General features: G+C 39.0%; 1 protein-coding gene across 4 annotated transcripts in view; it reads right to left on the bottom strand.

Moving 5' to 3' along the window:
- Positions 1 to 1,600: 1,600 nt before the first annotated feature.
- DENND1B (DENN domain containing 1B) overlaps positions 1,601 to 13,392 on the bottom strand; it is a 171,023-nt gene continuing 159,231 nt past the window's right edge. For 3 of the 4 annotated variants that reach the window (XM_075038880.1, XM_075038881.1, XM_075038882.1), the window contains 3 exons: positions 12,245 to 12,324; positions 10,815 to 11,031; positions 1,601 to 9,581 (listed from right to left, as the gene is read on the bottom strand). In XM_075038880.1, the coding sequence (XP_074894981.1) occupies positions 9,030 to 9,581; positions 10,815 to 11,031; positions 12,245 to 12,324 (849 nt within the window). In that variant the 3' untranslated portion in view covers positions 1,601 to 9,029. Of the gene's footprint in view, positions 9,582 to 10,814; positions 11,032 to 12,244; positions 12,325 to 13,392 lie in introns of those variants that run through there. The other variant, XR_012652030.1, reaches the window with a different exon arrangement.

Raw genomic sequence — 13,392 nt, 5'->3', positions numbered from 1 at the left:
GCTAAACCATATCTGATAAAATATTCATGATGTGTTACTGTGTCACGTTGTACTGGGTTTGCATGGCAAGGTTTTGGTAGCTGGGGGGTTACAGGAGTGGCTTCTGTGAGAAGCTGCTGGAAGCTTCCCCCATGTCTGACAGAGCCAACACCAGCCGGCTCCAAGAGGGACCCGCTGCCGGTCAAGGCCGAGCCAACCAGCAACAGGGGTAGCACCTCTGGGATAACAGATCCAGGTAACAGAAGGGGGGAAAAACCCTGTGCATTTTTGCAGCCAGAGAGAGGAATGAGAATACCTGAGAGAAACAACACTGCGGACACCAAGGTCAGTGAAGAAGGAAGGGGAGGAGATGCTCCAGGTGCCAGAGCAGAGATTCCCCTGCAGCCCGTGGGGAAGACCATGGTGAGGCAGGCTGTCCTCCTGCAGCCCATGGAGGTCCATGGTGGAGCAGATATCCACCTGCAGCCCACGGAGGACCCCACGCTGGAGCAGGTGGGTTCCCAAAGGAGGCTGTGACCCTGTGGGAACCCCGCGCTGGAGCAGGCTCCTGGCAGGACCTGCAGATCTGTGGAGAGAGAAGAGCCCACGCTGGAGCAAGTTTGCTTGCAGGACTTGTGACCCCATGGAAAAGACCCACGCCAGGGAAGTTTGTGAAGAACTGCAGCCCACAGGAAGGACTCACTTTGGAGGAGTTTGTGAAGGACTGTCTCCTGTGGGAGGGACCCCACAGTGGAGCAGGGGAAGAGTGTGAGGAGTCCTGCCCCTGAGGAAGAAGGAGCAGCAGAAACAATGTGTGATGAATTGACCTCAACCCCCATTCCCTCTCCCCTGTGCTGCTGGGGGCCAGGAGGAGGTAGAGAAGTCAGGAGTGGAGTTGAGCCCAGGAAGAAGGGAAGGGTAGGGGGAAGGTGTTGTAAAATTTGGTTTTATTTCTTGTTACCCTACTCTGATTTGATTGCTAATAAATTAAACTAATTTCCCCAAGTCGAGTCTGGTTTGCCTATGATGGTAATTGGTGAGTGATCTCTCCCTGTCCTTATCTTGACCCAGGACCCTTTCATTATATTTTCTCTCCCCTGTCCAGCTGAGGAGGGGAGTGATAAAGTGGCTTTGGTGGGCACCTGGCATCCAGCCAGGGTCAACCCACCACATAGGTGTTATTTAGCCTGCTGAAGTTACAAATAAACCATATCTTCACTCCTAATCACCACCGAAGCCAAGAGGTACTTTCTGCATCAGCCTCTCCTCACCAGCAGCGAGAAGGGGGGAACGCAAGCAGGTCACCAGACGTGCCAGCAACCGACAGAGCCATGCAGCCCAACAGTACCACTGGGCACAGCAGGGGCTGGAGTCAGGGTGCAAGGGGAGCAAGGAAGAAGAGCTGGTGGTGTCAAAACCAGGCTTACACGCTGGGGGTTGAAAAGGTGAGGTTCCAGCGACTGTCAGCAGCACACAGTCTGACCCTTCAGTCAGATCTGATTACAGGTATTACAGGAGGTCAGGCATCCCTCTTCCCTCACTAGCAGTATCCTCAAGACCTCTCCGATACTTATAATACTTGGCTTAACAGTACAAAAATACTTGGTGGTATCATAATTATTATTATTTTTTTAATATCCAACATTAAAGGTTCAAACCACAGCACCCATCAGTTATTACTACTGTACGTTCTGCATGCAGTTTCCTCTTATCTCAATTTCTTGATCTATAAAATGAGATAATATAACCACTTTTTTGGTAAGAACTTGAAGATACCGTTTAACAAATAGGCATGATTAGCTAAAGATTTTTACAAGAAACAAAATACCATAGGAATTACAAAGGACATCAGCATTTAACTTTTGTACTGTATAAACAGTAATTAATAAGAAAATACATTCAGCTTTTGCTATATTTGAGAAAATGAAATGATCATTCAATGGAAAAAAACTTCCAATATAGAACAGTATCATTGTATTATTTTACCCTTTACACCTGATAAGCATGAAAATGCTATTCAGATCAACCCATCAAACAAGAACCTGCACCACCCAAGGAATTTTGATATTGTTAAGTTTTATTTTATATTACAGTGTTGGGCACTTTATGGTAATGTGGAGTTCACCAAAAACTTCTACCAACGCCACAAACTTGGAAGGAAAAAGAAAAAAAACAAAACACACCATACATCACAGCTCACTTACTACATCTACACAGTGTGCTACTGACAGTAGTCTAAAGGTCTGAATTACAGTTCTTGAGATGACTTTGAACAGTAGTCTAGTGGGTGCAGAAGCATGGAGTAAATTCTTAGATTTGGTTCTAGTTTTATTAAAGGTCAGTAACTAACTAAATTTTTAAAACTGTTAGGACAATGCTGGTTGGTTTTTTTAAAATCTCCGAAATTATTAAAATGACCAATAAAACCTCAAAACGTCTTGTACTTCATGCCTTTCCTATAAGTATTAAAGGCTCACAACAAGGACATTATCAGGAACGGTTTTCAAAGGTCACTAAAAAACATTCTGAAAAAAATTAGAAGCATTGGGATACATAATGTTGCTTTGTTCGTGTTGAGGCATTTCTCAACGTATCTGAAGCAGATTTAAAGATAACCAACGCAAATTGTCAGCTGGCTAAACATGTAAGCATTTTAAATTTCTCTTCCTCTTCAAAAATCATGAAGTAACAGACGTGATGTGCTTGTGCGTAAGCTGCACCGAGACTAGCTGTTCCACAGTGCTTTATTGCCTCATTCAAGTATATTAATTTAAAGAAGTTCTCAAGGGAAAACCAAAGGTTAAAACAAAATGTACATCAATATACAAAGAAATTAATTTACAAAAAATTAAAATGATACTGGCAACATTAGTACATATTTTAAGTAATGACTTATGATAATTAGGGATGTCACAAACTAAATTCTTAATACCTTTGGTCATCACTGTGAACTCTCACCTCATTGGTGGTACAAGTGATAAAATGATAGACTAAACATCATAAATTCTAATATTTAACCTTACTTCAATTTAACCAGGTTATAGTTTTAAGAATTATGTAGAACAACTGGTATGCGAACGCCAGCTTAGGCCCTATTATTTCCATAGAATGTGACATCCATAATCATTCCCAGTCATTGGAAATATACATTTGCCTCATTAGAATATATTCTTCATGTTTTTATCATACAACCATATTTCAAAGCTAAATGCAATTTTACACATTTTTGAAAAATACCATTTCAAGGATCTGCTTGAAAAGCAGATGTGCACTACTAAATTACTTTGAAACAAGGAGAAATATTGCACAAAATTCACTGAAGATTTGAAAGTCAACACATTTCCCCCCCACAACCAAGTAGCTCCCTTATTTTTAACAGAATATCAATTCACACAGAATCATAACAAACATCAACGTACTTGAACTCAACCTATTTTTCAAATGCTAATACTGTTACTGGACTCTAAATACAAATGTTGTTAGTATTGACCTAAGTAATAGCACAAATTAATTTGAGTACCCTTTACTACAGTAAACTGTGGAGTAACTGCCAACTGTGTTACCTGCTGCCAACCCAGCAGAAAATGGCAACAGCCCTGCCAACTATGTGGGTGGTGGATGGCCCTCTAGACTAAGGTGGCTGTGGACTCATCAGGCAGCTCTATTTAGAAGAAGTGTAGTAGCTTCCAGGAAAGACCTATCAAGTACTTTCAAGTGGCCACTGACTAACACTGTAAAACAGACATTACAAAGCAAATCAAGGAAGGTTTTGTACAAAGAAACATAATATTTCTTTTTCCATTCCTTTATTTTCAACCACCCTGAAGATCATGAATTCTAGACCAGCTGTGGTCTATACTCTTGGGCTGAAGATGAGGACATGTTCTATTGAGCACAGATTCTGTTAACAGGTAAACAGTGCTTGGCAAAGACATACACATCTAATAGCAGCAAAGAAATTACTGAAGACAAGTCACAACACCATTCATACTGGTTTTGCTGGTGCATTTATTTCCACGTTCGTTCTCCAAAGATTTACCACGATACCACGGGAACAGACAGCCTTCACTATCCTGAGCTTTGCAATAGGAAAGCTCCTTGCCTCAGGTGTAATTTTATTAGCCACACTTGTTTAGCCTGAAATTTCAGGCTGTTGGGAACATGCTGGCTGGAGTCTCACAGCACCTGGACTAGAGCCTGGCGCCAAGAGAGAAGATGCTAACTCCCTTAGCAATAAAGACCACCCTTGACCTCTCCCTGCAGAGTCAGGGAGGTCAGCGGTTATGGGGCTCCTTTCTGCAGGACAGGGTACTACAGTCAGTATTACACAGGGGGTGCATTTGCAAAAGGGTCTCATGCTGGCACTTCCGATTATTGCATGAAATGTTTCTTCAATTAATAACATGCATAGAGAAAAGATTTTAGATGCTCCTAGCAATTCCATTAGATGGCTGCACCAATCAAAGATTGTTCTGTAGGACTGAATATGATTGATTGTAGGTGGAGAAATAGAAGCTGTTTTAAAAGCCTGGCTTAACTGGGTTTTTACCTAGACTTTACACCATTTACAAGAACACGAGGTTGTAAACTAGCTCATTCTAAAACCTGAAAAGATACCTAAAACAGATTTTTGAGATCTAAACCACTCTTCTAATAGGTTGGGTGGGATTTTCAAAAGCACCTCAGCATGTGTCTAAAACTCTGGCTGAAGCCTGTGTTACAATGCCTGAGAGGGGACTTCAGCCAGCGCTGAGAGTTTCTGATGACCCAACCCAAACAGCAGCAATATCACTGAAATGCTAAATGACAATGAAGGTTCAGTCAACAAGTTCTATGACAACTTCTACAACTACATTTTTCCTTCAGAACAAGTCTATATTTTTGGAGCTACATGACGCCCAAATATGTGGTATGGAAGAGCAAACCACTGCCTACTCTACACAGACTGCCCTCTGCATGCATAGAGGGTGGGTAGGGATCACCTTTGCATCCACAGTACTGTCCTTCCCTGAACATCTGTGCTGTTTTTCACATGTTGCATCTCTATACAGGTGGATGGGAAGGCTCTGACTGGGACAACACATTATCCATTCTCCTAATCCCACAGGGGATTAATTTCATAGGCAATATTACTTTTGCCTACATGGCTGGGTTGGAATCACTACAACTGAGCTAGAACATTAAACAATATCCTGAAATCTGGATTTCCTCAAAGTTATTACTCCTCCTGAGGACTCCCAGGCTCTGCTTCACCACACCCCACTCGAACAACCCAGGAATCCTTTTCTTTTCTACTTCCCTTACTTTTTTCCAAACCAGATGAGTGATACAGCTCATTTCAGGCAGACATCTATGCAAAACAAACTTGAAGATATTAAATTCAAGTGCTAGTTTCACTTTCTACATCAGAAATTTGTTCCTGTGTGTAAGTAACATTACAAAGCTTAATCAAATAACCTGGTATCTCCCTTAAACAGGAGAAATGGGAAGATTTTTGAGATCCTGAAGAAAAGACATGCCTCTGAAGACAACCACAGGAGCTCTGACTAAGCAGACTTCAGTTCTCACCAGTAGCTGGTGATGAACGTTGATTATTTTCAAAGGCATTAGAAGGATTTCCACAAATAAAAAGTATAAAACTTGTAAAAAGTACTGGACCTGGACAATTTATTTTAACATAGAACCCAATGTGTTAATAAAAATACTGTATTTGTAGCCAATGAACAGTTTTATATTATCACAAGGACAGGGAACAACAGTGTTGAACCAGAAATATCAGCTTGGACTCTTTTCTATTTGGTAACTGGTAAATCCGTTTAAATAAGGCACAAATATTAGCCTTTTTAGAAGATCACTGATAGCAAGTGGAAAAGACTCTGTAATATCACAGAGTTAAAAATGTACCTACAGTTAAATTCAACATAGATATAAGACTGAGTTATTTTCTAACCCATACAAGGTTCAAAACCAAAAAACACATACTATTTAATGACTCTAAACACTCTATGGCATTTATAAATAGTAAGGAAACAATGTGGCATAACCACAGTAACTAACATTTTGACTGAAATAAAAATAATTCTAAGTTGAATTTTACCTTCCATCTTTTTCTTCATGTTTTCTTCTTTTCAGCCTGCATTTTCACTCAATGAAGCAGTGAATTATCACTACAATGCCTCGATTTTGAAAGATTCCACTATCAAATGTTCAATTTTATGTTCCTTATAATAACTATAAGAATATTAGCAGCCTCACATGGCTTCCATATTTTTTCCACAAAGGTGAGAATGGGACAATCTATGTGATAATAGGACTTCAGTACCTAACTCTCATGTAAAGCCAGGAAGATTTATTCTGTCAGAGATGCATTTTTAAAAATAATTTTCTGGCAGCATTCCTGGACTTACATGTTTGGTGGTTTTGAAAGTAATGATGGCCATAATTTACAATTTTTCCTATTTTTCTCTTTAAGACATTAACACTGTTTATTATCTTTATTAAATGAAGAAAACAAAACATCATCTTAGATGGAACCATGGACAGAAACACCATGTCAGATGCAGAGAAAAAGAAAAGGTAAATCTTGAAGTTCTCATCAACAAAATGCAAAGACATGAATGAGAAGGAATGAGAAGCGCTGCAAGAACAAAAACCTTTAAGTTGCTTGTCTTCTCTTAGACATACCTGGCAGCACTACGTTTGGGTAATGTTTAGTACCAGCAAAGAAGAATGCCCTCTGCCTAGTCATTAATATCACCTCTAAACAAGTATCCATGAGGTTGCTCTGCAGCTTTCTCATCTGAACAGCACCTGAGCCACCTGGTCTGACCCGCCTTGAAAGTTTAGAGCGAAGATTTAAAATAATTTTTATGATACTTTTGATTTTTAATAGTGCAAAATATTTTGCCAAGTAACATCTTTATGTTATAAAAAACCCCCACAACATGCCATGTTGATACACAAGAGGAGACCAAAGGATAGATAAAATACTTTGGAGTACAGACCTCTGGACATACAACCTCTAACTCTGGAATACTGAGACTCTCCGGCAATGCAGATTGCAAATGCCCTCAGGAATGTTCATGCTCTAATCAGACACAGGTATTGCTGTAAGATTTGCACTATTACAACCTTTTACCTTCATTGCACTGATTAAAAATAAAATTCTGGAGGCTCATCCTCAGTGACAAGTACTGGTCCAGCCCTTCTCATTCTGGAAGAAGCTGAAACTTTTGCATTAACAAAGCCAAGGTCTCACTCCACTGCATCTCTTTGGTAAAGCATCAAACATTGCCTCTGTAATGATATGGATCCATTCTCTTAGGTCAGCTGCCTTGTAATAAAGCAGCCAGAAAAACTCTTTTCAATTGTTTTAGCTAGAAGGAAAATTCATTCATAAATCTCAATGTGGCAACCGATATTAAACTTTGCTACAAACTACTATTAAGATATTAAAGCACAATCTAATCCAAATACTGACATCATGAATGTGCTCACTCAGGCCTATACTGAGATTAAGACCAACCATTCATGCCAAGGAGGGAAAGAAAGAAAAAAGGTTTCTGACATGAGTTTAGAAGAGCAGAACATTCTTCTCAGGCACAGTTCATTTTATACCCACGTGTTAATTCTGCCAACTGCATCACAAATATCCTTCAAAGTTGACAATTCCAATCTGCTGAAACTTACTTCATGCCTTTCCTGTCCTGAGCTATTGTAGAGGACAATGTATGTACAGTAAGGTGAGGAGGTGGAAAAAGGAAAGGGCAGGAAGATTAAAAAATAAAATAAAAAAAGCAAAGAGCTGCTCCATATAGCAGCAAGAATTTTCAGATGTAAATATGAAATATTCCTCAGGAATGCTACCAGAAGGAGGACAAATGTTTGTTCTAAATACAATATACATCAAGTCCATTTATTCTTCACCGAATTTAGAAAGAGATTTTTGGTTGTTCAAGTTGGATAAATGAGAGTTGGATATATGCGGTCTCAAGCTGAATCTGTAATTTTAGTTTTCTAGTGTTACAAGTAATTTTCAGTCATGACTCTTTAATAATTTAACTAAATATGACTTCTAAGTAACAGTAATTCAATCTACCTTAAAAAGGTAGCTACGAAAAATGGAAAGAAAATAGTTCAGAAGAGGCACAAATTAGTTTTCAAACTCTATTAAACTGTAGAAAATAAAAAATAATAGAAATCTATCAATTCTACTTACACTTTCCTTTCTGAAAATGTTTAGGTGAAATAGTCTACCCAGGGCAACCAGATAACATGTCTTTAAAGTGTCTTAGTTGTAAACAGATGTTAATAAACGTCACATTATAATTCAGCACTTCATGTACTTTACAGAAGAGAGAAAAACATGCACTACCTTTTCAAAGTCTGGAAGACAGGGCCACAGTTTTACTTTGGAGAAAGTTCCAAGTTATATTCACAAGAAATTCCTTAATCTAAAAAAAGTTTCCTTTCCCCCTCCCCTTTCCTGAAGGAAATTCTTGCCATGGAAAATCATTATTGCTGTTTTGTAGACTTGCATTCATCTTCTAAGATAGTTAAACCTCTTCTCAAAAAGATTAAGGCAGTTGTCATTCATTACAAATATTAACATTTGTACATTTCAGACAAATCAGATTGCTTAATTGCTTAAGATTTCATGCTTAATGGGATTGATATAGTACCTTCAAAACCTGGTTACCTGTTAGGTGATACCTTTCCTGCTGCTTAGAGGAAGCAAATGCTAAGAAGCACCATACACCTGCTGTATTTTTAACACAGAGACTAACTAGTACCTGATTTAAGAGTGCATTCATATATTTAGTTCCATTTTGTGGACCTAACTACAGCCAACAAATGAACTGGGTAAACATAGAAGCGGATGTCCCAATGGCAGAAAATGCATACTCAACTGAAGAGAATTATTTTTATAATCAAAGATCTCTTACTCCTTTTTCATCTTTTGGTTATCATGTTATATGGAGTTATATGGAGTCCTGAGTAGTCTCCCTTTAACTTCTGATGGGAGTCGAGTTTCTCTTCTCATAGTTTTCTTATGTTTTATTCCCTCTGCTACTACTGGATAAGCTATCCTTTGAAATATTTAAACCATAGTGAAAAGCAGAACTCAGTTTACATAATGACACCACTTCTTGAAGAAGCCCACCCTCCTCCAGGGTTTCAATTCCTTCCTCCCCATCTTTCTCCCAAGGGACTAGAATGGATGTATGTTGAGCAAGACTTGCTGGGAGCTGATCTTCTGAGATATTGCTTAGTGTTTCATTCTGCTTTGCATACTTACAGAGAGAATAGCCTGCTTTGAAACTTTCTAAGGAAGCAAACTGGGCACTTGATTGTACTGGACATGGGGATGTCATACTAGTGGTGTCCCTCTTGTCAGTAATAAAGGTTCTGTCACTACTTTCTTCTTCCAGCCTTGAGAGAGTTTCTCTATGGCCACCAGAAGAAACATGCTTCCTTGGCGATGGAGGGAGCTGCTTCCCATGGAGGACACTGTCATCCTGACCGAGGTTCCACTCTGCTTGATCATTAGCACTGCTGCAGAGCAGGGTAAGATTGGTCTCACTAGGTGCATTCGACTTGTTCTGAAAGAAAGAACACGTGTTTATAGTTAATGTCACAAGAAATGTCTCTACACAGGCACTTTTGAAACAAAAATACTGTAATGGATGTTGTGTGTTTCTGAATCATGGATCTCCTTTGGTGTTCAATGCTACAAAACAACAATCCCATAAACAATGTAAGATCAATTGCTTTTACACTTCCTCGCCAGAACACTCTGTCTTTTATCCTAAGGATTGCCTTTTGTACATAGGAAGGATTTCTGTCTCCCCTGTCCATTCAGTCTTTGCACAAGCAGTTTTGACAGTGAACAAAGACACACTTTGCTAGTCTGTACCCACAATATGAGAAGGAGCTGGACTAAAACTAAAACCAGATGGCATTTCCTCTTTGCTTCAGTAATTACTTATAACAACTTCCAATATTAAGTTTTTTGGGCCAAACAAACAAAAATGGGCATTTAATTAATGTGACCCCTGTATGACACTCATAATATAAAATTTTACAAGCTTTTAAAACATTTGCATCAGAATTTGCTCTTCCAGTAACGAATCTTCTATTACAGGATGTCATTTAAGCAAAAGCAAATGTTGGACAGTTGATATGAGCTGGAATTCAAAAACAGTAACATTTTTTTGGCTAACATCACAGCAGTGACTTGATGAGGGTTTTAAAGTTGTAGGCAAGCGGTTGGTTTACACTACAGGTCCTGTGCAACTCTACCTAAAAAAGGATCAAGGAGCCCTCTCACAAAACTCTGGAGTACTATTCTAGCAGTATTTCAGATGCAATTATCACATGGACCCCATGACTTAATCAAGACAGAAACATCACCATATCACTATGACTAGTTGAAGGATGCAAGGTGAAAATGGAAATAAATACCTTCTAAACTGCATAAAAAAAGACTAAAACCAGCTCTGGAAATACCAGATTGAATAGCTAAATATAATATTAAACTATTTAAGTAAATTATTACATTATTCACAGGTCTGTATGTGGTTACTGTTATAAAGAAAAAATACTGTTCCAGGATTACTTGGTGGACTGGACAAAGGTGTAACCAATCTCTTGGCTGGTGAAAAACCATCATGCAGTGGCTAGCATGGGTGTACTGTTACGTAGCCCTAGAAGACACACTAGCAATTCTACGGACTATGATGCAGTGTCTGAACTGCATGTTGCTGATTCCACAGGTGCAGGATTTCATTATAAGGGGATTAGAGTTGTTTTTCAAATGAAAGCAGAAGACTAACCGCAGTCTTGTAATCAATGTCATCCATTGACCTAAAGAAATCCAGGCTTTTTGCTCCTGAGAGCTTTCCTTGATCTGAACTGTGTGTGCTCAGTGTGTCCAAAATCTCCCCAAGCAAATCCATTTCTCCTTGATGCTGAGGAGTTATTCCAGTTTCACCAGAATCATCACTATCATAAAAGCAAGCAGAAGCTTCTTCACTGTCTTCTGATGATAACCTGAAAACAAAAACTTTTCCATCAGCCAGGAACATAAAAACCATTTTATTACAGCCACTTCTGAAAGTAAGTAGGAGAACGCATTCCAAGACTTGTGAAAGGGAACAAACTTGGAATTTCTTTCTACTGAAGCACTCTCCTAAACATAGATGTATGATATCTATGGAGATGCAGTTACCACTAGCTGGTTTTCCTGTCTCCTAGCTCTTGCTGTCTCCTAGCTCTTCCCCAACCACTACAACTGTTACTTCAAGTCACCTTTAATATGACTTCCCAAATCTTCCCTCCAAATTTTACAGTTATTCAAAAACTTGTTCCTCTTTTCCCTTGTCTACACCTTATATTTAGGTCAGTGTTGCTACACCTCTCCAGCTGACCCAGCCACATACTTTGTTCTAGTGGCAAGACTCTCGTACTGCAACTCTTCTGTCATATGACCAGATTTACTGGAGTACTGCCTATCTGCAAGAACAGCTGGTGCTTTTGCCTCTTATTTTCTCTTTCATTCATTGCAATACCCTTACTTCTGTCCACCATACTACTGCAGTCTTTCCCTATCTCTGTCTACCCAGAATACTACTACAAAGGGTATTTCCATGGGTCACTTTTAATGATATCCTTTGAACACTTCAGTAGCTCCCTCTTCCCTACAGCATCATGGCTTAAGTTGCTTGACTTTGCTTTCAAGGTCCTTCAGGGTTTATATCCATATGCTCATTATCAAAAATAGTCTAAATTCAATCAGAGAATGCCTCAATGCAGCTTAAGCCTCAACTTATGATTTTCCTTTAATTCACACATAGGAAGACCTTCATATAAAACTCACAAGGCAGTATTTCTCTTTCAGACCCTTCAGAAAACCTCATGATCATGACACAAGACTTAAAGAATAGATTAGCTGTGGCCACTGCCCACCATGTTGACAAGTATTATTTTGCTGCTTCTTTGTGTATGTAGTCTATCTTTTTATCTGGAGTCTGTGAAGACAGGATTATGTCAAGCTCTTCTAGGCACTATAAATAATGAAAAGACACACTAGCCTGTCCCTCTTCTTAAAAACAGATTTAATCCTGAACTACTTCACATAATCTAGGCCAAGAATTAAGATAGCAGCCTAGACAGAAGAAAAATGTGTCACACAAACTCAACTTTGCTGAATAACACTAACTACCCTTCTTCCATACATACACACACATCCAAACAGGCTTCTTACTTGCTTGTTCTCTCCATTTCATCATCATCATCTTCATCCAAGGCAAAATCCTGGTTACTGAGGCGCTGGTTGAAACGAGTCTGGAGGATAAAAAGTTAACATTACAATTTTTGTTTATTTTTTCTATTTCAGCATTACTTATTTGGAGCCTAGCTGCCACTTCACTCATTAAGACTTCCTGAGCACTTGATGAGGAAAACCCCATATTGATCAAGTCTTCTAAAGGTTGTCGTAAGAGGATGTGAAATCCTCAAGCATCACCAATTAAGGAGCATGAGAACCATTTTTCTTCATGGCCTATGGAGTGCCTTATTATTTATGCAAAGCCTTGATTAGCAGAAGACTGGCTATTGGAAGAAAAGCATCACTCAAGTCTACTACCTCCCCTTTCTTGCAAGCGCATCACAAAAAGCACTGTGGTTTACTACTTTATGATAGAAATATTTGCCAAGTTTTGCTTGATGTGGCCTGCTGAGCATGAAGAAAAATGGATTTTTGAAGTAGCAAATACAAAAGAAGTCAGGAGTCTCTTATATAGCTATATTTATGTTAGGGCGTTAAATAGAATTGCAGAGTAAGTAGTACGCCAGCTTGAAAACTGTGCACTAAAAATGCTTTTGTGCAGGATAATTTGCTGTAAATTACAGTTAACTCAAAGTTAGCGTACACTCAGAGCGTCCCATGGGGAGCTTGTGTAGAGTAGCTGGTGTGCTGTAAATTCACACACTACCATACTGAGTACTCACTAAGCTGTCATATCATATTATTATTATTTAGCAAACAGAACCAGACTAAAGATTTTTACAATACTTGAAAAAAAGTCTCTATCTTGACCAGAACTTTTAAGTCAGGAATTTTAGTCACTTGTGCTTCACAAATGACTGTCTTAAGGTCTGTCATCTCTTATACTGGTTTTCTATCAAAAACCTGCAAAGATTAACTATGCAGGCAGTCAATCCACTGAAAAGATTCTGAACCTTGGAAAACTGGCCATAATTTAAAGACATATGGATAGAATTTGTGCAAAGGGAAAGCAGTGTTAGCTAACTTTAAAGAAAATCATACGCAAGTAAAAAGAAGTGTTACTGCCCACATCTCATCATGCAGTTCACCAAATGCCTAAATGTACAACAAGCCACTTACGGGGA

This window comes from Buteo buteo, chromosome 10 (assembly GCF_964188355.1).
Source record: "Buteo buteo chromosome 10, bButBut1.hap1.1, whole genome shotgun sequence".
Classification (NCBI taxonomy): domain Eukaryota; kingdom Metazoa; phylum Chordata; class Aves; order Accipitriformes; family Accipitridae; genus Buteo; species Buteo buteo.
The sequence above is the reverse complement of the archived record's forward strand: the minus strand, read 5'-3'. Positions and strand labels throughout refer to the sequence as shown.